This window comes from Pleurodeles waltl, chromosome 1_1 (assembly GCF_031143425.1).
Source record: "Pleurodeles waltl isolate 20211129_DDA chromosome 1_1, aPleWal1.hap1.20221129, whole genome shotgun sequence".
NCBI classification, from domain to species: Eukaryota; Metazoa; Chordata; class Amphibia; order Caudata; family Salamandridae; genus Pleurodeles; species Pleurodeles waltl.
The window spans coordinates 624953246-624979593 of NC_090436.1; the positions used below are offsets into that span (position 1 = coordinate 624953246).

Consider the following 26348-nt stretch of genomic DNA (forward strand, 5'->3'; position numbering starts at 1 on the left):
CATTTTAACAGCAGCCAATCATAATTAAACAAAAAAACTTTAAATAACTCCACATCTTGTGAACATCATGAATACACCCCTCCTCTGTCCACCAATCACAGTAGTTTCCTGTTATCAAAACTGAAAGACATCCTACTGCCTATTTCTTTGCTGCTCATCAGTCAAGATAAGTGCCTCTCCGTTTGATATGTTTTTCACTTTGAGTAATGTGCCACTTGTTGGCTATGAGATTTGATGCAATGACAGGAATTAAATGGCGTGGTTGTATGACTTCATCATGTAATACACTCACCAACCCCTTTAGGATCCTTAGGTTATGTTTGTCAAGCCTTTAGCTCAACCCTGACTAGCTGTGGCTCTGCACAGCAAGGCTTACATACAGGGAGTGCAGAATTATTAGGCAAGTTGTATTTTTGAGGATTAATTTTATTATTGAACAACAACCATGTTCTCAATGAACCCAAAAAACTCATTAATATCAAAGCTGAATATTTTTGGAAGTAGTTTTTAGTTTGTTTTTAGTTTTAGCTATGTTAGGGGGATATCTGTGTGTGCAGGTGACTATTACTGTGCATAATTATTAGGCAACTTAACAAAAAAAAAAATATACCCATTTCAATTATTTATTATTACCAGTGAAACCAATATAACATCTCAACATTCACAAATATACATTTCTGACATTCAAAAACAAAACAAAAACAAATCAGTGACCAATATAGCCACCTTTCTTTGCAAGGACACTCAAAAGCCTGCCATCCATGGATTCTGTCAGTGTTTTGATCTGTTCACCATCAACATTGCGTGCAGCAGCAACCACAGCCTCCCAGACACTGTTCAGAGAGGTGTACTGTTTTCCCTCCTTGTAAATCTCACATTTGATGATGGACCACAGGTTCTCAATGGGGTTCAGATCAGGTGAACAAGGAGGCCATGTCATTAGATTTCCTTCTTTTATACCCTTTCTTGCCAGCCACGCTGTGGAGTACTTGGACGTGTGTGATGGAGCATTGTCCTGCATGAAAACCATGTTTTTCTTGAAGTATGCAGACTTCTTCCTGTACCACTGCTTGAAGAAGGTGTCTTCCAGGAACTGGCAGTAGGACTGGGAGTTGAGCTTGACTCCATCCTCAACCCGAAAAGGCCCCACAAGCTCATCTTTGATGATACCAGCCCAAACCAGTACTCCACCTCCACCTTGCTGGCGTCTGAGTCGGACTGGAGCTCTCTGCCCTTTACCAATCCAGCCACGGGCCCATCCATCTGGCCCATCAAGACTCACTCTCATTTCATCAGTCCATAAAACCTTAGAAAAATCAGTCTTGAGATATTTCTTGGCCCAGTCTTGACGTTTCAGCTTGTGTGTCTTGTTCAGTGGTGGTGGTCTTTCAGCCTTTCTTACCTTGGCCATGTCTCTGAGTATTGCACACCTTGTGCTTTTGGGCACTCCAGTGATGTTACAGCTCTGAAATATGGCCAAACTGGTGGCAAGTGGCATCGTGGCAGCTGCACGCTTGACTTTTCTCAGTTCATGGGCAGTTATTTTGCGCCTTGGTTTTTCCACACGCTTCTTGCGACCCTGTTGACTATTTTGAATGAAACGCTTGATTGTTCGATGATCACGCTTCAGAAGCTTTGCAATTTTAAGAGTGCTGCATCCCTCTGCAAGATTTCTCACTATTTTTGACTTTTCTGAGCCTGTCAAGTCCTTCTTTTGACCCATTTTGCCAAAGGAAAGGAAGTTGCCTAATAATTATGCACACCTGATATAGCGTGTTGATGTCATTAGACCACACCCCTTCTCATTACAGAGATGCACATCACCTAATATGCTTAATTGGTAGTAGGCTTTCGAGCCTATACAGCTTGGAGTAAGACAACATGCATAAAGAGGATGATGTGGTCAAAATACTCATTTGCCTAATAATTCTGCACTCCCTGTAAAAGAACAATTGTAAGGCATTTAAACAGCACCAAAACAACTGAGGAAGAAATTGTGTCGAAAACGAGGAAATCTGACACTAATTTACAAAAACAGGCTGTATTTGTATGTATTTTTAGACAGCACAACAAAAATTATCCACCGAAGGTTTTCAGAAATATAGCATTTACAAGGAATAGTAAATCACAGCATTTCACTGGTCACATTGTAATGAGTTAAGTTAGAGTTACATGGGGAGACCAGTTCCAGCAGGGAGCCAGTGAGAGGGACCAGCGTGGCCTTCGGAAACAGTTACCTCCTCAGAAGAAGCAGTCTTCCAGCAGTTCTAGTCACTTTGGCCTCGTTCAATGGATTCCTACGGAAGTGGTCCTGATGCTGAAGATACAGGATGATCAAAGAAGCTTCGGATGTGACAAGGTTCACAGGGGTCTTTCTGCAAGGATTCCTCAATCCACAAAGGTGATGAGGGGGTCTTGGACACAAGGCTCAACTTCCCACGAGGTCCTCTCCAGTCTGCCCGAAGTTCAGCCGCACTGGACTACTAGTCTGCCAGTGTCGCAGTCACCGCCAAATTTTTCTCCAGGCTGTAGCTTGCCTTCTGGGCAAAAAAGCTGCAGTCTGGCAACTCTCGCAGGTCCAGCAGACTCGGGTTTAACTTCTGAGCGTCGGGTCCTGATGCCTGGAGTTGCACACAGGAGGGAGCAGGAATCAGGTGATCATGCTACCACTCATCCTTAGGGTTTTTCAGCTGCTGTGTCCCTGTGCTGCAAAGAGGAGGTCAGTCAGCTGACCCTTAGAGTCACTTGGCTTTGGCTCAGCTCTGGAAACGACTTCTCCTTGAGTAGGACACAGCAGGTACAGTCCCCTCTTTGCTAACCAGCAGGTGCAGTCCACATTGGTGCAGCCTATCTTTTTTGGGAACTTGGTGCTGCAGGGCAGTCCTCCTTCAAGATCATTTGACATCACAGTTCTGGGTGCTAGTGGTGCTCTATTTATGTACAGAAAATTTCCTTAGGGTAGGATGCGGTTGGTAGACAATGGGCTACCAGGTTCCGTTCCTTTAGATGATTACTTCCTGAAAAGTGTAGCATCTGGATATCACAGGATGCACCATTCTGCCTACTCCCAAGATGGCAAAACCCCTCTCTCTCTATGGCCAAAGGTCTCTTACCCAACCCAGAGGTGTGGTTACCAAGGGTGCAACACACCCCTAGAAAAGTGGTTTGACAACTGGCTTCCCCCTTCCCTGTCTCTAGTGTCAGCCTCTCTGCCTAAACAATACAGCAGCCTTTCCCCTAAGTGTTTCCCAATTGCCCTTCAAAAGTGGCTTAACCACTGAAGTTCACCTTTCAGGCTAACATCAACCTAGCTTCCTGTCTGGGGTGGTAACACCTCCTCCAGTCGCAGGCCTCTATTATTATATTCCCTGGGAGCAGTGGCAGACTGGGAGCCATGTTTTACCTTGTCCCACTAAGGGTGGCACAACAAATGTTTCAGTCCCTCAGAGATGCTGTAACTTACAGGTCCTAAGCACCCCTGTTACCATATACTAGGGACTTATAAGTAAGTTAGGCAACGCCAATTGTGGACAAGCCAATTAGACAGGCACAATATTAAGAGTCAGAGCACAAGTGCTGAGTCCTGTTTAGCAGGGTTCAGGGCATTTTAGAGCCATTACACCAGAACCTAGTAGTCAAACTAGGAGCAGGAAGTGGGGGTTTACCTGCAAAAAGCCTGTTTCCTTACACCATCCCCCACCCCAGCTGAAACATTCAGAAGAACTCAACCAGACTTTTGGTAAGTCTCCTCAACTACTCAGCGAGGAAGGATGTAGGGAAACAGGCTGACCAGTGCAGGGACTACTCTCCCTTACATCCTTCTGCCAAGGTCATTTCCTCTGGGGTGCCGACCTTCCTCCACAAAGACAGGCCCCATCCTGGGCCTTGGCTAAGACTATCTCTCCCAAACTTCTCTCCACCCTATACTTACGACTGTGAGGTACCTAACTCACCTATTCCCACCTTAGCTAGGGCACCACCTCCCTAACCCAAAGAGGTCATCCAACACTTGAGTAACCCCACCATGACCAACAGGGTCAGGGGGCCTGACTTACTTCCTTTTAGGCGGTCTGGCCCACTCATACCAAGGATAGCGCTGCCACAAAAGCAAGCACCCAACAGAGGCTACTGACAGCTGTCAGTGCCCAGAACCACACCTTGGTCTCTTCACTGACTGGTGGGTGAGCTATCTTAGGGGCTACTGTGAGTTCTAGGGGCCTCTCCAACTTTTAAAAGTTGGGGATTTCCACCTCAAGTGGTAGACATCCTCTTTCCACCCTTTCTTCTGTCAGTTCAGGGGGAACACCCTGACTCTGAGCAGTTGCCTGACTCTCCAAGATTTCTTGTCGGTCAGGAGAGTCCTCACCAGGGCCAGGCTTGGGGGTCATCTCCTATTTGGGTAAGTGCCCCTGGATCTAGAACTAAGAGAGGCCTTCATCTCCCACCTTTACCTTTTTCTGGGGCTTATCTCTCCTAACTTTAGGGATAGGACCTCCAGGATCATTGGGACTGGCAGAGCCCTGGGCAGCTGCCCCTTCTAGGCTCAGACCAACCTCTGGGAGGTCACTGCCTAGGAGGCAATCTAACAGGCGATCAGGACTGACTACCACCTTATGCCAGCTAAGGGTACCATCTACCTCTATGGACACTAAGGCCACAGGAGGGTCTTTGATCTCCTTAACTCTCCTTACCTCTCCTGGCAAATGCTGGTCTGGTTGGTGTTCCATTCACCTTGAGGTAGTGTAAGTGCCTACTCCCACCCTCAGAGATCACCAGCTTACCATCCAGACCTTTCTCCCAGCGGAAAGCTACTACGACCTCCCTATCTGAGGTATCCGCTTCAAAGGATACACTAACAATCCCAGTGCTAGCCTTCTTCTTGGAGCATGCTGCATCCTCTCAGGGTGTCCTGGCTGCTGGCAGTCAAAACACAACCTCTTCTCCAAGAGTTTCCTTAAACCTGGGTTCCCCCTACTCTGCTTGCTAGAGGTAGGTTGGGTCTTGACCCCCTCCTTGGAACTCTGAGGGGCCATGTATTGTAGGCTTACTACCTCACCTCTTTTCCCTTCCGTGGGCCTATCCCCTTTACCCTTCTTGGAATCACTCCCTGGCCTTCCCCCCTCTTTTCCCTTCTGTGGGCCTATCCCCTTTACCCTTCTTGGAATCACTCCCTGGTCTTCTGGGGTACTCTTGTCCTAACCAACTCATCAGCTATCTTGCTCAGCTCTCTTGGCCCAGTTAGCTTAGAGTCTACTTTGTGTCGCTGTAACATTTCTGGGAAATTTGTAAAAATATGCTACTTGACCACAAATTATAGAGCCCCTTAACGGTACTTACCTGGTTACCTTTGACGCAACCATCCATTGCTTTTACTGATGCATCTATGGAGTTCACCTATGTCTGTGTTGACCCCTAGTATGATGTCCTAAGCATGTTTCTGTACTCCTCAGGAGTGAGACCAAAGAACCTGACAAGTGGTGCCTCCATGTGTGGGTATGGTTCTGCTACCTCATCCTTAAGTGTAAGCCGTGTAGCCATACCAACTACTGGTACTAACTCCAATAGTAGTGTACTCCAGTGTTGTGTACACACCTACCGCATTTTGCGAGCTTCCTCACATGAGGCAAGCCATCTGTATGCCATCCCCTGGCACTGTTGCTCGAATGCGAATTTGCCTTTAAAAAAACAAGAGACAAGAGGTGTCTGGCAAAGCAGGAACAGTTTGTTTAATTAAACATTACAGCTGGGAGAACATATACAGAGCCAGCGCCTGAGAACAGTCTCAACATACAAACGTTCTGAGTGGTGTTTATTCAATTCTCTGGGTATCATAAAACAATTACAACATTCTTTTTTAGGGTGAAGAATGTGAACAGTTGTTTTGGAGTCATAAATAAGGTCCTGATAAGAAATGTAGTGGGACTCGACCTTGTGTGGACACAATGTGAGCCAGCAAGTATGTGTCCAGATGTCTGGCCTTAGGGGCGTGTGGTCGCTGCATGTTGCTGTGCGTGCTGTGTTCTAATTGGCTAAGTGCTCCTAACTTCATGTGGCGTCTGTTTTATGGTGTGTTGGGGAATGTGCGCACCCCTCTGACCATGTGTGTTTTATTGGGGCCAATTTCCACTGGCATTGTGGTGTTGCTGCATTTATCTGGGGGACTGATCTAATATTCCAGTTCTACACCTCACCCCACCTTTGACCTTTTAATCTGTAACCTTTGGCCTAGTTCTCAGAGCCTGTCTGACCACATAATTTCGTGCTGGGATCGATGGAGCGTTCACGATGGGGGAATTTAATAGTGGTGATGCAACTTTGTTCTTATATATGTGAGTATATCTTTGTGTGCCTCAGCATCAATTATTCCAATATTAGCAGTACACAGCTAGGGACAATCCCTCTAGGCAATCTGACTTGGGCACCTATGTCAGATACTTTAGTGTCTATTGCTGCCACCATTCTCTTTGGGCCTCGTGCCCAGCTTGGCTCTTCTTTCTTCAAGGGAAAGTTTCCTTTCTTCCAGGGCCAGTGCTCCCTCCTCCAGCTCCGGGGCTGCCACTTCTTCTTGACCGGATTCCTGCTGCTATGTGAGCTCCCCACACTACTGGCTGTAGAATGCAATCTTGGACTGGTGTTGGGGTGCAAGGCGCGTTTTTCCTCCCATCTTTCTTCTTCTTCCTCACTACCTTGGGGTATCTACTTTTCCAGTGCTTGTGGGGCTCTGTAGGCTTCTTCCCATGCCTTGAGGGCCTTCACCAGATCATCTTTCTTGCCTTTTTCCTCACACTGATTTTTCAGTCCTTACACAACTCCATCAGATCCATCCTTTTGAGGTAGACAGATTGGCCATGTCAAGCTCCATGCTCCCCTTGATCACAGTGACTTCTAGGAACTTTTCAAAAACTTTTTGAACTCTTTTAAACTTCACTAAACTTCTGGAAACTTTGCCACAACTTTAAAGACTTCTTTAAAGTTCAGAAGTTCCTTGGAAACAATGTCTGAGACTGTGGAACTGGACAACTACTTGGAACGCGAGGACTTCTTTTTGGGTTCTTGATTCCACCTCTAGACACCAATGTGAGGAAATAGGGTATTATATATTTTTTTGTTTCGCAATTCTTTGGTGAGAAATCAGAACAAAATACTCAAAAAAGGAGAGGGGACGGGATACATGAATTGCCATTTTCAAGACAATAATAGAGCGTGAAAGAGTATTATACAAAATGAAACAAAACACTGACCATATGACATGCTGAGTTCCCATGGATCAGGGATCCTTAAAGGGCGAGTAAGAAGCTGAGTGCGAGATACAGTGTCAAATACGTCAGATAAGTTCAATAGAACCAGGACAGAAACCTGACTGAAAAGTATCCAATGCAGAACTAGATTCATGAAAGTGATAGAGATGTTTTACTAGCTTATTAGGAAAATAATGGAAAGAGATTGGGCAAGAAATTGTGAGGAAGTCTTTACTCCAACCATTTTTCCCAGTGCTGTTTTCCTGACAGCTGTTTGGGAGTCAGCGAAAATGGCTTTCTCCTGGTCTCCTATTACAGAAATTAAACTGTTCTTCATTCCCAGCACCTATGTGACAAGCAGAGATAGAAGTATGTGGGTAAGAAAACCAAACTCAAGCCTTTATTGCTTTCTGTCCAGACAAGGGGATCTGTTGTCCTTGCTCTCCCACCCTCCGGCTCAACTAGTTGGAAATGTGTATAGTGCAGGCAGGGTATGGAAAAGCTTCTCCAAGAGATGCCGCCACTTCAGTTTTTGTGAAGGACTCCTGCACATGCAATCCCTCTTTGCCCTTAGTCCCCTCCTCTAAACAGTCTGTCACCAAGTGACACACAGGAACAGCCAACCAAATCCCTCTCCACCCAAGCTCCCTGGCTCTGGTCCTCAACCATCGACTGTGCCCCCTTGCTCTCAGGACCCTCACAAACTGAGACCCCTCTGCTGGGAACTCCTGGACGTGTCCCCAAGCCCCCTTCTGCAGCCTCTTTTTTGGTGACCCCCCAACCCCTCCCTTCTTCACCAACGGTGCAGCGTGGAAGGCTACCTACCCATCCAGCACCTCTGCACCTGGTCGCTCCACAGCAGGTATACTTGACCTGACGGTGGCTCACTTGAACTTGACCCCCAAGCACTTTAAGTCCTAAAGGGGACCCCCAAAATACGTTTGCAAGTACTTCTATGCAGAATGTTTATTTTTCCATAGGAAAGCATTACCTCAGAAAAGCACATTTGCGTGACTTTTTTGCCTCACTGTAAAAATTGATAACTCAAATAGTACTTTACCTACTCTGAAGATCCTAGTGTCTAAAATAATAAATAAATATATATATATATATATATATATATATATATATATTTAAAAAAATGATACTATTCTTCTAAATTGGTCTCGGGTTTCTTATTGAGTGTGTGCCTCATTTATTGACTCAGTGTGTTCAGTGCTTAGCATAACCCTCCGGTAAGCCTAAACTGCTCGCCAACCCTACCATAATAGAGAGTGTTTAGGGTTATTATTTTAATCCCTGTAAGCAAATAATGGTCGTCTGTACTATTTGCTTAGTGTTCCCCTACATGTGGTACACTGCAAAGACAGCCAGCTTCCTATACAATCACAATGCTTATAGCCTTTTAGATGTGAATCTGCTAATCATATAGGACTGCCAGGGTATGAAGCTTGGATACTTCATGTAGATTTAAAAAAATGGGACAACAAATGCAGGTGTATTAAACAGACAAGATGGTGCCAACACGACTGTCAGAATTAAAAAGGCAGTGCACATAGAGGAGATACCCAGCACAAGATGAGCCCAAAGTTTAAGTAACACTTCTGCTACTACCAAAAGCAGGAAGACAGACTAGATCTGCTATCCTTTTTGTCAGACAAGTTCTTCAAATATAGCTCAACTTTTTATGCAGCATCTATGGCCTTGGCATGCCATTTATGGGTCCCTCTAAAAATGCCACACAACACCACAGATTCAAGCAACTACACTGCTGATCATAAACAACAATTCTCACAAAACATCAACATGCAGATAGATGCCTTGTGCCTTATTACCTCTTTTTTTCTCTCCTCCAGAAATAGAAATTCTTGATACCATTTTTCGTGCTGCTGTACATCTTCTTTTGTTCTGCTTGGGAGGTACTCTAAGGCCTCCTCTATGTATGCTGGGTTTCCTTTATGTTTCATCCAAATTTTCAGGAAATTTTGATGATCATAATCATCCCAACCACCTTGACGCCCTCCTGTATGCTGAAGAAACTTCTCAAATTCCATCACTTCTTCTGGCAAATTATGCTGGATGTTTACGTTGAAAGGAACTTTGGCAGAAGACAACCTAAATCCCTTCTCTGCTGCTGGGTTAATTGAGGACCATGAATCTATTTTTTTTTCCAAAGCATTCAACTCATTTGCAGTAGATTTCTCTTCCTTTATCAGTTCTTCATAGCTACAGTCAACAGGAAAAAACAGTAGAAAATAATAACTGTAAAAATTAATTTTCAAAGCTAAAAACAGCTGCAGAGTTTCATAACATTAACAGACTGGTATGTCACTTGCTGTGACCCTTCCCAACAATACAGATTCACTAGCTGAGCAATAATACTCTAGGTTTAGAATTTCTTTTTATGATTTGCTGTTCTACTAACCTTTTTTCTAAAGCATGGATACAGAGCTAGATAACACTACTGGCGTGTTTGCAGAACTCATGCATAACCCTGTGTTTTTTTTTGGTGATATTGACACAACAGATATTTTCTCGTTCTATAGACGGTAGAGTGCTGAAAGGATGTGCAAAACTTTGGCATTCCAGCCACTAACCACCAGATTAAATCTACATCACAGCAGTAGTCCAATGAACCACCTGCTCTGGCTCCCAGGCTTTTGCCTTTCCAGGAAAGGCAGCATTTAGTTAATAAAAGCTAGAGTTACATAATATAGTCCACAAGTTTCAAAACCCATGCAATACAGATACACTCTATGCCTATTTTGGTGGAATACACAAGTAGGGGCCTTTACAAGAATTGTGGATAAATCATTTCCACACATGTGCAGATTTACTAATGAACAGAGAGAATGAAACTGTGATTTTTTATTTTTTTTAAATATTTAAAAAAAACTTCTGAATTTACAGGGAGTGCAGAATTATTAGGCAAGTTGTATTTTTGAGGATTAATTTTATTATTGAACAACAACCATGTTCTCAATGAACCCAAAAAACTCATTAATATCAAAGCTGACATTTTTGGAAGTAGTTTTTAGTTTGTTTTTAGTTTTAGCTATGTTAGGGGGATATCTGTGTGTGCAGGTGACTATTACTGTGCATAATTATTAGGCAACTTAACAAAAAAAAATATATACCCATTTCAATTATTTATTATTACCAGTGAAACCAATATAACATCTCAACATTCACAAATATACATTTCTGACATTCAAAAACAAAACAAAAATAAATCAGTGACCAATATAGCCACCTTTCTTTGCAAGGACACTCAAAAGCCTGCCATCCATGGATTCTGTCAGTGTTTTGATCTGTTCACCATCAACATTGCGTGCAGCAGCAACCACAGCCTCCCAGACACTGTTCAGAGAGGTGTACTGTTTTCCCTCCTTGTAAATCTCACATTTGATGATGGACCACAGGTTCTCAATGGGGTTCAGATCAGGTGAACAAGGACGCCATGTCATTAGATTTCCTTCTTTTATACCCTTTCTTGCCAGCCACGCTGTGGAGTACTTGGACGCGTGTGATGGAGCATTGTCCTGCATGAAAATCATGTTTTTCTTGAAGGATGCAGACTTCTTCCAGTACCACTGCTTGAAGAAGGTGTCTTCCAGGAACTGGCAGTAGGACTGGGAGTTGAGCTTGACTCCATCCTCAACCCGAAAAGGCCCCACAAGCTCATCTTTGATGATACCAGCCCAAACCAGTACTCCACCTCCACCTTGCTGGCGTCTGAGTCGGACTGGAGCTCTCTGCCCTTTACCAATCCAGCCACGGGCCCATCCATCTGGCCCATCAAGACTCACTCTCATTTCATCAGTCCATAAAACCTTAGGAAAATCAGTCTTGAGATATTTCTTGGCCCAGTCTTGACGTTTCAGCTTGTGTGTCTTGTTCAGTGGTGGTCGTCTTTCAGCCTTTCTTACCTTGGCCATGTCTCTGAGTATTGCACACCTTGTGCTTTTGGGCACTCCAGTGATGTTGCAGCTCTGAAATATGGCCAAACTGGTGGCAAGTGGCATTGTGGCAGCTGCACGCTTGACTTTTCTCAGTTCATGGGCAGTTAATTTGCGCCTTGGTTTTTCCACACGCTTCTTGCGACCCTGTTGACTATTTTGAATGAAACGCTTGATTGTTCGATGATCACGCTTCAGAAGCTTTGCAATTTTAAGAGTGCTGCATCCCTCTGCAAGATATCTCACTATTTTTGACTTTTCTGAGCCTGTCAAGTCCTTCTTTTGACCCATTTTGCCAAAGGAAAGGAAGTTGCCTAATAATTATGCACACCTGATATAGGGTGTTGATGTCATTAGACCACACCCCTTCTCATTACAGAGATGCACATCACCTAATATGCTTAATTGGTAGTAGGCTTTCGAGCCTATACAGCTTGGAGTAAGACAACATGCATAAAGAGGATGATGTGGTCAAAATACTAATTTGCCTAATAATTCTGCACTCCCTGTAGAACGATTATGGGTATGTCATGCAAAAAAAAAAAAAAAAAAAAAAAAAAAAAAAACACAGCTTCTATTCCATAGTATGAAGGTAAGCAATTTGTGCAATGTTTGAGCTGTGGAGACATGCCAAATGTGCAAAATACTGACCACCAAACACTCAACCTTCTCAACTACTTTCAAAGGTTTTTTAGATGTCTTGGCCTAATAATTAACCCACTGATTATTCAATGTTTTAAATCTATTGTTGTTATTACTTGTGTTCATGAGTTGTAAAACGACGTGCAATCTTCTTGTGACTTGTTCAAACAAAACTCTACATTTTTGTCACGGTAAAGTTTTTGCCAAAAGATACATCCTTAATTACTTTGGAAAATCGGTCCTTAATTGTCAATTGTTAATTAACCAGACGGAAGCAACAATACACACAGTTTCTTAGTAAAAACTGCCACGGTAGGTGATTAAACTACTAAGGATACGTCTTATGACTTATATGCTATGATTTAACATAAGAATAAATAAAATAAAGAATATGTTATTTGTCATGTAGTTCTAAATTTTAAGAGTGGCTTCCATTTTCACCATCTGATCAGTCTCTGAAGTAAATGTTCAAGTACGACTGTTTGAACAGCAGGCTTACAAGGATGTTCTGAAAATAAAGCTGGCCCTATGCAAAACGTACATTATTCGCTGGTCCTCTTTAAAAATACTGATAGCATTTTCAATTTCTTCCATCATTTCTCTGAGCTTTTCAACAACTGCAAGAAACAGAAATGTTAGTTATTAACTTGTATAATGTGTTATGTGAAATATAATTACTAGACATTTAACACAAATAATTGTTAAATATAATTTATTTTCCCATCAGCCTTTAGCACAAGTGACATCACTGGACATCCAATAATCCATCTTCAGAGGAAGTGACATCACTGAATTGCCCATTATACATCTGGACAGGAAGTGACATTACTGGTTTTCCCACCAAAACAGTCTTTAAAAGAAGAAGCTAAGCAAGAGCACTTCATCTCCCATCACCTCTCGGCAAAGGAAATTACATTATGGCACCCAGCACTCCTCCTCCCTTCCAGGACCTACTTAATGGCAGCTAGAATACACATGCATAGTGGAAGTGCACAGCAGGTGTGCCAAAGAGCAGGCCCCCTGCGCCTGTTCTGCACCAGGAGCCAGGTTTAATCACCAACCAGCGAAACTAAGCAGCTCTCCTTAGGACACTAGACTCCAGATGCCGTTCCCCCTACTGATGCTCTGCCGCGCCTCACTCCACAGGAGGAGCTTTCACCTGCAACCACTGCCGGTTCTTTAGCAGCTACACCCCAAGAAAATACTAGCAAAGCCTTCTACACTCCCTCCCAACACAAAGACCACAGAAGCATCAAGGCCTTCACCCCCACCCTAAGCCACAGCAAGTCGCACATCAACACCCACTAGCATGCATGGTTTTCAACACACGATCACTCAGCAAACACACAATTGAAACATGAGACTTGCTAAGTAGTGATGCACCTGATCCTCTTAATCACAGAGACCAGGCTCAACCACTCACTGCTTCTTGACAACACCACGGCAATTCCAGCGGTCTACAAGATCACTCAACAGGACAGCCTTCACAAGCCAGGAGGAGGACTTGCTGTCATCTACAAGGAATTCGAGCTGCAAATCTCAGAAAACTTCAACCTGAACAAAACTCTCGCCTTCCGACCACCCGGACCACGAGCCACCTTTACCAACCTCATATACCAACTTTGCCACTTCACTCACCTTTGACCCCAGAGCCTACATTCTTCTCTGTGATCTTAACTTTCACCTGGAAGACCAGAACGACCCCTGTCCCACAGCACTCCTCAAAAGCTTGAGCAACATCACGCTCACCCAGCTTGTCCTGGATCCAACACACATTGCAAGACGTACAATGGATGCCATCTTCACCAAAGCCGACAGCATCAATCAAATATAGTTAAACCACACCACTCATATGGACTGACCACTCCATTATCCACTTCCAAATCAATACACCTCAAGTCAATACCCCTACCAGGTTCAGCATTTCAAGCTGCTGCTGGGCCAAAATCACAGAAGCAGACTAGATCAGTGCCCTCAGCACAGATCAACCTACCCCCACAGACAACCTCGACAAGGACAGCAACAATTAGATCAAGAACAGCAAGGTCTCCATTGCAGCTTTCAAACCCAACAAGCATAGTAGATCACACAAGCAGGCCAGCTGGTACACAGAAGCCCCTTGAGACACCAAATGGCACTGTGAACAGCTAGAAAGGAAATGGAGAGCTAGGCATGACACCACCTACAGAACTACCTACAAGGCTGCACTCAGACCCTATCACCAGCAAATAAGAGACACCAAGAAAAAAGCACTTGTAGACGGCATAAAAAGGAGTTCCAAAAGCTGCAAGGAGACCTTCTTAAATCATCAAGGATTTCACCTCGCTATCCGCTACTGTCACCAACTTTGCTGCCTCTCAGCAACCCTGCAACAATCTATCCAACTTCTCCCACAGCAAAATCGCAACCATCTACAAGAACTTCGCCCACTAACCCAACCCCAGAGAACCTACCCACCACCAACCAAGATGGCCACCTGACCGAATGGACAACCCTCAACAGAAACGACATAGCGGCAATCATGTGGACCATCCACTCAGGGGAACCAACGGACTCATGCCTCCACATTTACAACCTGGGAACATCACTCATTAGCACCACCATGTCCCCTATCATCAACACCCCCATCACATCCTCAACTTTCCCGGATGAATGGGAAAATCGACACCCTCCTCAAGAAGCCCAGAGCTGACTCGAATCAACTGAGCAACTTCTTACCCTTCTCCCTGCTTCCCTAGCCAGACAAAGTGAAAAGGCCATTAACAAGCAACTCACAACCCACCTCAAACTTCACCATCTGCTAGACAACACTAGGGCTGTCAGAAAGAACCACAGCACCAAAATGGCACTCATCATGGCCACCAAAGACATCTGAATCATCCTGAACTGAGGAGAAACAGCGGCCCTCATCCTGCCTGACCTCTCTGCAGCCTGCGACATGGTCTCCCATAATATCCTCATCATGAAAGTCCATCAAATTGGCATACAAGAATCTGCTCTCATATGGATCTGCTCCTTCCTCACAGGACGAACCCCAAAAGGGTCAGGCAATCCACCCTTCACAACAGAAACCAAGAAATTGATATGTGGAATCCCGCAGAGATAGTCCCTTGGCCCCACCCTTTTCAACATATACATGACACTGCTTGCGAACATCATCCGATCACAAGACATCACCTTCTCCTACGCCGATGACACCCAACTCAGCCTCTCCCTGACGGACAAAACAAAAGCCAGAAACAACTTCACCAACTGCATGACCATGGTAGCAGACTGGATGTGAATCAACTGCCTGCAGCTCACCTCTGACATGACATAAGTACTGGTCTTCGGCAACAAGATCCCCTGATAGCACTTCACCTGGTGGCTATCAGAGCTAAGACCAACACTCACAGACCATGCAACAAATCTAGGGATCATCCTGAATGAAAAGCTCAACATGAAGGCTCAAGTCAAAATAGTGTGCACCTCCTGCTTCCACATCCTACGTATGTTGTGAAAAATCTTCACATGGTTTCCTCATAACTCTAGATGGGCTGTTAGCAAACATTCATGACCTGCAGGATGGACTACGGCAACACACTCTACACCGAAATCTCCAAACAACTCCTACACACCCACATCAAGACCTCGAGTCAGGAAGCTTCATTGGTAGCAAATTTTAACTTCTCACACACACATACAGAGCCCTACACAACGCAGGACCAGAATACCTGAACAGCTCATACACTTTCACCAACCCACTAGATATCTATGCTCTGCCTCACTCTCACACATTCCCTGCAGAATAAAACTGGAGTTCACTCATTCTCCTACATCGTACCCGAGGCATGGAACAACCCCCCTCTATTCATCAGAGCCTCGATCCTCACTTCTTGAGTTCTGCATGCAGCAGACGACTTGGGTCTCTATACGCACCTTGGGGACTACAAAACTACACATATGCCCAAGAGCACGGATGCCCTCTCGGGTGATTACTGCGCTATACAAATCAGCATCACATCTCATCGATAGAAAAGGCAGCCTCCTTGAAAGGACAACTTAAGAAGAAACATGAACAACCTGCATCAACCCTCTGGTTGGAATGAAGTGCAGTCTAACCAATTACATGGCTTTGAATGCAGCCACAGCAACCATTATTTGCCTATATTCTGAGTGCGTTGAAACATCTAACTGTCACAGGATCAACAGATATACAGGAAGAGAAGCTTGAAGACAGGAACAACCAGGTCTGGATCACTGAAAACAGTGTCAGTGAGTCGCCCCAGTTCTCTCTGTCTGCTTCCTCTCTCCCTTTTCTCTGCCACTGTCAGTAAACTACTCGCTTTCTCACTGTGTACCTACTCCACTCCATGTCCTTGTAGTTCCATCAGTAGTCGTATCGGTGAGTGAGCCAATCCTGGAAATCTACCAGCTCCTCTCCCAGTTCATGTACTTCCAGCAATAGCTGTCACTGACCCACCTCGAGCCTCATTTCTATGCACGCTTCTCACCATCTCTTTACTTTGGCACTGGTTCAGTACAGATGCAGATGCTGTAAGTAAGTGAATACCTGACAGAAAAAGTAGAGACATACAGTGACAGACTATAATGGTGTGGGCATCGAAGGTTCTGGCCTGATTTGCGTGTCTTGCTGGAATTAGACTACCAGTGGGTTAAACAGGACCAGCACAACCTGTGCTAAAGCTATTAATTTCTCTACAGAAAAATTACACACAGTTCCCTAAAGCTTAACCACAATTGAATAAGCAGTCATTTAACAGCCATTATCACTTTCAGAAATGGACACTAATGCTCAAGTGTCTAATACACGGCAAGTCCCTAGTATATGGAGTACAAAATACACCCACGACCTGAAGTTAAATGTCACCTGTTGTAAGGAAGAACAAGTTACTTACCTTCGGTAACGCCTTTTCTGGTGGATGCACTAGCTACCTGTGGATTCCTCACCTAATGAATTTTCCCCATGCGCCAGCATCCAATGGAAATTTTCTTCTAACTCTGCACGTCGACGATGACGTCACAATTGCCCAACTCCCACGCGACGCCGTATGACGTCATCCAGGCAATTTGAGGCGAACAGGTGAACATTGATACTACGTATTTGACATGAACACATCAATCAAAACTTATATCCCATCATTTAATTCAACCAATAGAAAAAAATAAAGAGAAGAAATATACATCCTACTGTATACAGTTCCACAATATCAAATATATATATATATATATATATATATATATATATATATATATATATCTCTACATATAAATATATACACAAATATATGCACATATATAAATAATTGCATCAGTATATACATATCAACAACATATAAATACCCACCCAAGGAAATCTTGGTAAGACCAGCCAGGCAACGGGGAGGCGGTTGGGACTGTGAGGTAGCTAGTGCATCCACCAGAAAAGGCGTTACCGAAGGTAAGTAACTTGTTCTTCTGATGGATACAACTAACTGTGGATTCCTCCCCTAATGAATAGAGTCCCAAAGCAGTACTGCACTCGGTGGTGGGTGCCTGAATGGTCAAACCAAGAAATCCTGTAGCACGGACGTGCAAAATTGCCATCCCTCTGGACTTCAGAATCCAAACAATAATGTTTAGCAAACGTGTGGAGGGATGCCCAAGTTGCGGCCTTGCAGATGTCAACCACAGGAACACCTCTAGCTGAGGCCGAAGAGGCCGCCTTATCCCTGGTGGAATGGGCTCTTAACCCAACAGGAGGTTCCTTCTTTGCTAAAGAATAACACAATTTGATGCAAAGAATGACCCACCTGGAAAGCGTTCTCTTGTGGACAGCCTTGCCTTTCCTCTTCCCCACGTAACCAACGAAGAGCTGATCCTCCGGTCTGAACTCTCTCGTCCTGTCGACGAAGAAGCTCAATGCTCTTCTTGGATCTAGTTGGTGTAGCCTCTCTTACTCCTTTGATGGATGAGGTGGAGGATAGAAGGAGAAAGTGTGATGGACTGACCTAAATGAAAGGGTGTAACAACCTTCAGTAAGCAAGCCGCCTTGGTCCTTAACACCACCTTGCCCCTATAAAAGGAAGTATATTGGGGGTTCCACACTAAGAGCCTGGAGCTCATGCACCCTCCTAGCTGACGTAATGGCATCCAGGAAAACAGTTTTTAAAACTAAAAACCTTAAGGAACATGAATGCATTGGTTCAAACGGTGAACCCATCAGAAATGCTAACACTAAGTTCAAATCCCACTGCGGCATAACAAATGGAGTGGGCGGAAACTTGTTAGTGAGACCCTTAATGAACTTCAAAACTATTGGGGTCTTAAACAAGGAGGGTTGGTCTGGTAGACACAGAAAGGCTGACAGCACGGACAAGTAACCCTTAACAGTCGCAACTGGACAACCCCTCTGTGCTAAGGACAGCGCAAATGACAAAATGTCTGATAAGTGGGCAGGGATCAATTTGATTCTCTCCACACCAAGTCACAAATTTAGCCCACCTGCTTGCATAGATAGATTTGGTGGAGTGTCGCCTGGCCGATAATCTAACGTCCACCACTTCTGGTGGGAGAGAAAAAGTACTCAGCTTGCCCCGTTCAATCTCCAGGCATGTAGGTGCAGGCTCTGGTGGTGGGGGTGTAGAACCTGCCCCTGCGAAAGGAGGTCTGCCCTGTGAGTTAGACGGAGCGGAGGGCACAGAGATAGTTGGAGAAGGTCTGAATACCACACCCTTCTTGGCCAATCCGGAGCAATTAAGATTACTTGGGCCCGGTCTTGGCGAATCTTCCTCAGAACCCGAGGAATCAAAGGTATGGGGGAAAACGCGTAAAGCAGCTGGCCGTACCAGGACATCTGAAACACGTTCCCCAAAGCTCCTTGCCCCGGATACTGGAGGCTGCAGAACGACAGGCAGTGTGCATTCTCCCGAGTGGCAAACAGGTCTATCTGAGGAAACCCCCACATCTGAAAGATGTAAAGGACCCGGTTTGTATGAAGACGCCACTCGTGATCGGTCGAGATGTGCCGACTGAGACTGTCCGCACGTACGTTCAAAACTCCGGCCAGATGGTTTGCTACCAAGCAAATCCGATGGTCCTGTGCCCAGAACCAGAGTCGCAGAGCTTCTCTGCAGAGAAGGTATAACCCCACTCCTCCCTGTTTATTTATATACCACATTGCAGGAGTGTTGTCCGTGAGGACCTGAACAGACTGATCGCAAAGGGAAGGGAGGAAGGCCTTGAGAGCTAGATGTATCGCCCGCAATTCCAACAGATTGATGTGAAACCTCTGTTCCACTGAAGACCAATGACCTTTGACCTCCAGATGAGCTCCCCACCCTAGAGTGGAAGCATCCGTTATCACTGTGGCCACTGGAGGTGGCAGCAAGAACGGCCTTCCTTGAGAAAGGTTTCCGACCGTAGCCCACCATCAAAGATCCGCTGCAGTGTCTCTGGAGATCCTTATCGATTCCTTGTGATCCCATTTGTGTTGAAACCCCTGCCTGCGGAGGCACCACTGAAGAGTGTCATGCATGCATCATGTGCCAGCATGCATGAGTGACCAACAGAATGCAAGAAGCGAACAGACCTTGAGGACTGGAACGACCGCTCCATTCTGGAACATTGGAATCAACGCCTTAATGTCCTGAATCCACTGCGGCGGCGGAAAGGCTAGATTCAATGTTGTGTCTAGTACTGCCCCTATGAACAGGAGGCGTTGAGAGGGCTCCAGGTGAGATTTAGGCATGTTCACTTAAAAGCCCAGAACGAACAACAACTGGGGTGTCGACTGCAGGTGACGCAACAGGAGCCCCGGAGACTTGGCTTTGATCAACCAATCGTCCAGGTAAGGGAATACTGCTTTCCCCCTCCTTCTGAGCTCTGCTGCAACCACCATCGCCATCGTGAGACTTGAGGTGCTGAAGTAAGACCAAACGGAAGGACCGCAAACTGATAGTGTTTCGATCCAACCACAAACCGGAGATACTTCCTTTGCGACTTGAGAATCGGGATGTGAAAGTAATCATCCTGCAAGTCGACAGACACCAACAATCCTCTTCGTTCAACGCCAAAAGCACCTGTGCTAGGGTCAGCAGTTTGAACTTTTCCTGCTTGAGGAACCAATTCAAAATCCTCAGGTCCAGAATTTGCCTCAAACGGCCATCCTTTTTGTGGATCAGGAAATTTCTTGAAGAACAGCCCTGACCCCTCTCCTGCTCTGGAACCAACTCTACTGCACCTTTCGACAAAAGGACTAGAACCTCCTGTTGTAATAAAAGGCGATGGTCTTCCGAACAGAAGGATGGGCGGGGAGGGATGGGAGAGGGAAACTCCCGAAAGGGAAGAGTATAGTCTTTCTCCACAATATTGGTGACCCAGGAGTCTGATGTTATTGACTACCACATGTGGAGAAACTGAGACAATCTACCCCCTACAGGAGATGCATGCGAAGGGATTGATGGAGGACTAAGGCTGCTTTCCCTGCTGCACCCCTCCAGAGGAAGAGGAAGAGGCAGAGTACTGCTGGGTAGCCCCTGTGGTACGAACCCTACAGCTTCCCCTATATGATCTATAGGGGTGAGTAGAGGCAGCCTGCTGGCCTGTCTGCTGAAATCTCCCTAGAAAGGAAGAGGCACGCCCAAACCTCCTGAACCTCCTGAATGCTCGTGAAGGAGTGGAGATGGAGGCCTGCAAGCCTAATGACTTTGCCGTGGTGCTACTCTCCTTGAACCACTCCAAGGCAGAGTCAGCTTTTGTCTCAAAGAGTGTATCTCCATCAAAGGGTAAGTCAAGTAGGGTTGACTGCACATCGGGAGAGAATCCTGAAGATCGTAGCCACGTATGCCTTCTTGTTGCTATGGACGTGCCCATTGCTCTGGCCACGGAATCAGACGTGTCAAGTTCAGATTGGATAACCTGAGTTGCCGCTGCCTGAGCATCCGTCAAAGGTTGAGAACCTCCTGAGGCAATCCAGGATGTATCGTCTTGGCCTCGTCCATCAGGGCATAGATGTACCTGCCCAAGATACAGGTTGCATTCGTTGATTTCAGGGCCATGCTGCATGAAGAGAATGCCTTTTTTGCAGATTGGTCCGTTCTCTTGGATTCCCTGTCAGAAGGAAACCCTGGAAAAGATCCCAGAGCAGTACGGAAGGAACATGAGGCCTGCACCACCAAGCTCTCTGGAGTTGGATGTTTTGACAAGAAAGCTGGATCTCCCGGAGCCACCCGAAACTTCCTTGCAACCGACCTATTCACTGCTGTCGAAGTCATAGGCTTCTTCCACACCACCATTATCGGGTCTACGAGTGCCTCATTAAATGGAAGAAGTGGCTCCGCCACAGCTGAAGAAGGGTGTAACATTTCAGTGATAATATTAGTTTTTATTTCAGCAGCTGGAAGAGGAAGGTCAAGAAAATGCGCCACCTTCCTCATCACCGAATGGAAAGAAGCAGCCTCTCCGGGGAAGTGTCCAACCCACTGGCAGTGTCCAAGCCCTGTAGGTCTCCCAGGGGCTCTGCAATCTCACCCTCTTCCAAGAGCCGTTTCTTGTATTCCTGCTCCTCAAGCAGCCTCAGAGCCAATTTCCTGAAGCGCTGCCTGGCCTCAATTCTCAGCATTGATAAGGCATCTGCTGGTGCCGAAGGCCTCGGTCGTCGTCGACCCTCTGATTCATCCAACGCCAGATCCATTGGCGCCGTAGGCTTCTTCAGCGTCGATTGAGGTTGTGGTGAACTCATCGGCACCTGGGCAGCAGACGTTGTTGGCGTCACAGGCTGCCTAGGTGACGCCAACGGTACCAGCGCCGAACCAGCACCTTCCGTGGGAAGGAAAGGCATGAAGGGCGTTGGTCAGTACGGAGCCGGAACACCCATGTCATATGCCAAAGGACCTGAAGGTCCAGACGTGCCACCTCCCGGAGCCATGCTGGCAAAGATGCTAAACATCACATTTAGAAATGTGGCAGGGTCTGTACTTGGTGCCGGGAACGCTGGATATCCCTGTGGAGTCGGCACCTGAGGTGACATCGGCGTCGGTTCGGGAATTTCCATCTGCGCCGGTGAAACTGTCAGATCCTGATGAGGATCGACCTCAAAGACAGATCGAGGAGATGTAGGAGAAATAGGAGTCGTGCGATGTGGAGGTGTTACCATTGGACTAACCTCCCATGTCTTACGGCGTCCAGCTGATGTCGACCTCGAGCGAGATCGGTCCTTACTTGAACGATGTCGTGATCCATGCCGGCACCGGGAGTCTCGATGACGCCTGTGCGACTTCGAAGGTTTAGAGGAAGACCTATGATGGTGATGTCTCTCCTTCTTCTTTGACTTCGCCAAGAATAACTTGGCCTCCCGCTCCTTGAGTGCTTTCGGATTCATATGCTGGCATGAACTGCACGCCTCGACTTCATGGTCAGAACTCAAACACCACAAGCAATTTTCGTGTGGGTCTGTCACCAACATTTGCCCACCGCACTCCCTACAGGGTTTAAAACCCGATTCGCGGGACTGAGACACAGTAACACTCGAAGTGAAACAGTAGCCCCCGGGAGCCTCGAAAGCACGGGAAAAAGGGAACTGACATCTGCACGTCGACGAGGACCTCTTATTGCCTGGATGACGTCATACGGCGTCGCGTGGGAGTTGGGCAATTGTGAAGTCCTCGTCGACGTGCAGAGCTAAAAGAAAATTTCCGTTGGATGCTGACGCATGGGGAAAATTCATTAGGTGAGGAATCCACAGGTAGTTGTATCCATCAGAAATGCCTCCTTGGCGTGGTCACCCCCCTGACATTTTGCCTTTTGTTGATGCCAGTTATGATTGAAAGTGTGCTGGGGCCCTGCTAACCAGCCCCCAGCACCAGAGTTCTTTCCCTAAACTGCACCTTTGTTCCCACAATTGGCACAGCCCTGGCACCCAGGTAAGTCCCCTGTAAATGGTACCCCTGGTACCAAGGGCCCTGATGCCAGGGAAGGTCTCTAGGGGCTGCAGCATGCCTTATGCCACCATGGGGACCCCTCACTTAGCACATGCACACTGCCTCAAAGCTTGTGTGTGCTGGTGGGGAGAAAATGAGCATGGCACTCCCCTCAGAGTGCCATGCCCACCTCACACTGCCTGTGGCATAGGTAAGTCACCCCTATAGCAGTCCTTACAGCCCTAAGGCAGGGTGCACTATACCCCAGGTGAGGGCATATGTGCATGAGTACTATGCCCCTACAGTATCTAAGTAAAACCTTAGACATTGTAAGTGCAGGGTAGCCATGAAGAGTATATGGTCTGGGAGTTTGTCAAACACGAATGCCACAGTTCCATAATGGCTACACTGAAATCTGGGAAGTTTGGTATCAAACTTCTCAGCACAATAAATGCACACTGATGCCAGTGTGGAATTTATTGTGAAATGCGCCCAGAGGGCATCTTAGAGATGCCCCCTAAATACCAGTCCGACTCCTTGTGCTAGGCTGATCAGTTTCTGCCAGCATGCCACAACCAGACGCGTTTCTGGCCACATGGGGAGAGTGCCTTTGTCACTCTGTGGCCAGGAACAAAGCCTATACTGGGTGGAGGTGCTTCTCACCTCCCCCTGCAGGAACTGTAACACTTGGTGGTGAACTTCAAAGGCTCATGCCTTTTGTTACAGCACCCCAGGGCATCCCAGCTAGTGGAGATGCCCGCCCCTCCAGCCACTGTCCCCACTTTTGGCGGAAAGTCTGGAGGAGATAATTAGAAAAACAAGGAGGAGTCACTCACCAGTCAGGACAGCCCCCAAGGTGCCCTGAGCTGAGGTGACCCCTGCCTTTAGAAATCCTCCATCTTGGTTTTGAAGGATTCCCCCAATAGGATTAGGGATGTGCCCCCTCCCTCCCCCCCTCAGGGAGGAGGCACAAAGAGGGTGTAGCCACCCTCCAGGTCAGCAGCCATTGGCTACTGCCCTCCTGACCTAAACACACCCCTAAATTCAGTATTTAGGGGCACCCCAGAACCCCGGAAATCAGATTCCCGCAACCTACAACAAGAAGGACTGCTGACCTGAAAGCCCCGCAGAGACAACAACTGACTTGGTCCCAGCCCTACCGGCCTGTCTCCAGACTCAAAGAACCTGCACAGCGAAGCATCCGACACGGACCAGCGACCTCTGAGGACTCACAGGACTGCCCTGAAACCGAAGGACCAAGAAACTCCCGAGTTCAAAAACAGCGACAACTTTGCAACTTTCTTGCAACTTTCAGAGACTTCACTCTTCCCGCCGGAAGTGTGAGACTTCACAGTCTGCACCTGGCGCCCCCGGCTCGTGCTCCAGAGAACCAACACTACAGGGAGGACTCCCAACGACTGCGACCTCGTGAGTAACCTGAGACAATCCCCATGGACCCCCACAGCGACGCATGCAGAGAGGATCCAGAGGCTCCCCCTGACCGCGACTGCCTGGAACAAAGAACCCGACGCCTGGACCTAGCACTGCACCCGCAGCCCCCAGGACCAGAAGGACCCGAACTCCAGTGCAGGAGTGACCATCAGGCGACCCTCTGCCTAGCCCAGTCGGTGGCTGGCCCGAGAAGCCCCCCTGTGCCCTGCCTGTACCGCTAGAGTGATCCCCGGGTCCCTACATTGATATCTATTGAAAACCGGACACCTGTTAAGCACCCGGCCGCCAATGTGCCACTGAGGATGTGTTTTGTGTGCCTACTTGTGTCCCCCCCCCCCAGTGCTCTACAAAACACCCCTGGTCTGCCCTCCGAAGACATGGGTAATTACCTGTTGGCAGACTGAAACCAGAGCACCCCTGTTCTCCATAGGTGCCTATGTGTTTTAGGCCCTCCTTTGACCTCTGCACCTGACCGGCCCTGTGTTGCTGGTGCAGTGACTTTGGGGTTGCCTTGAACCCCCAACGGTGGGCTGCCTCTGCCCAGGAACTTGAACTTTTAAGTGCCTTACTTACCTGAAAAACTAACCAATACTTACCTCCCCAGGGAACTGTTGATTTTTGCACTGTGTCCACTTTTAAAATAGCTTATTGCCACTTTAACTAAAACTGTGTATGTTACTGCTCTAATTCAAAAGTTCCTTACTTACCTATGTGGAGTACCTTGCATTTTTTTTTATTTACTTCATATCTTGAATCTTGCGGTTCTAAAAGAAATTAAGAAAATCTATTTTTCTATATAAAAACTATTGGCCTGGAGTTAAGTATTTGAGTGTGTGTTCCTCATTTATTGCCTGTGTGTACACAACAAATGCTTAACACTACCCTCTGATAAGCCTACTGCTTGACCACACTACCACAAAATAGAGCATTAGAATTATCCAATTTTGCCACTATCTTACCTCTAAGGGGAACCCTTGGACTCTGTGCACACTATCTCTCACGTTGAGATAGTATATACAGAGCCAACTTCCTACATATGTGGACTGCAACTCTTAAATCAATCAATGAGATACTTGTATAGCACAGTTTATCACCCGTAGGGTCTTCAAGGCGCTGTTGTGGATGTGCTGATCATTTGAAGAGCCAGGTCTTGAGGTCCTTCCTGAACTGCTTCAGCAACGAGGCCTGTCTGAGGCTGAGTGGGAGAGTGTTCCAGGCCTGAGCTGCAAGATAAGAGAAGGATTGTCCTCCAGCTATGCTCTTCCTGATTCTGGGAATGGCGTGAGTGCGAATTGGGAGGATCAGAGTTATCTGGCATTGGTGTAGAAAGTCAGGCGTTGGTTGAGGTAGGCCGGACCGATGTTGTCCGGTGCCTTGTAGGTGTGAGACAGTAGCTTGAAGGTGATGCGTTTGTTGATAAGGAGCAAGTGGAGGTCTCTGAGGTGGGTGGAGATGTGGCTTTGTTGGGGAATGTCCAGGATGAGTATGGCTGCTGCGTTCTGGACTCTCTATAGTCTTGTTTCTGGCTTCTTTGTGATGCCGGCATAGAGTGCGTTGCCGTGGTCCAGCTTGCTGATGACCAGTGCGAGGGTGACCATCCTTCTGGTCTCGGTGGGGATCCACTTGAAGATCTTCTGGAGGAGACAGAGAGTGTGGAAGAATGACAATGAGACGGCATTGACTTGACAGGTCATGGATAGTCTAGAGTCCAGGATGATGCCCAGGTTTACATGTGTGGTTGGTCAGGGCGTTACCTAGGGCAGTTGGCCATCAGGAGTCATCACAGGAAGAGGGGGGGAGCCCAGAACAAACACACAACTCACCCCATCACCCACTTATCTGTGTTGAGTTTCAGGCAGTTGGCTTTCATTCAGGCAGCGACTGCTCTCATTCTATTGTGAAAGTTGCTCTTGGCTGTTGATGAGTCGTTGGTCAGGGAGAAGATCAGTTGAGTATCATCGGCGTAGGAGACGATGGTTAGGCTGTGCTGGCTGACGATTTTAGTGAGCAGAGCCATGTAGATGTTGAAGAGGGTCGGACTTGGTGTGGAGCCTTGGGGTACTCCGCAGCAGGTTTCTTTGGGTGTCGAGGTGAACGGTGGAAGTGTGAGGGCTTCAGGGCTGGCGTGTAAGCATGGCTTCACCTCTACCATGTGTAGC

General features: G+C 46.7%; 1 protein-coding gene across 2 annotated transcripts in view; it reads right to left on the reverse strand.

Annotated features, from left to right (window-relative positions):
- The window catches only part of CCDC112 (coiled-coil domain containing 112), a 212106-nt gene that overhangs the window by 89546 nt on the left and 96212 nt on the right, over positions 1-26348 (reverse strand). For both annotated transcript variants that reach the window (XM_069226498.1, XM_069226499.1), the window contains 2 exons: positions 12381-12456; positions 9074-9464 (listed from right to left, as the gene is read on the reverse strand). In XM_069226498.1, the coding sequence (XP_069082599.1) occupies positions 9074-9464; positions 12381-12456 (467 nt within the window). The remainder of the gene's footprint in view (positions 1-9073; positions 9465-12380; positions 12457-26348) is intronic.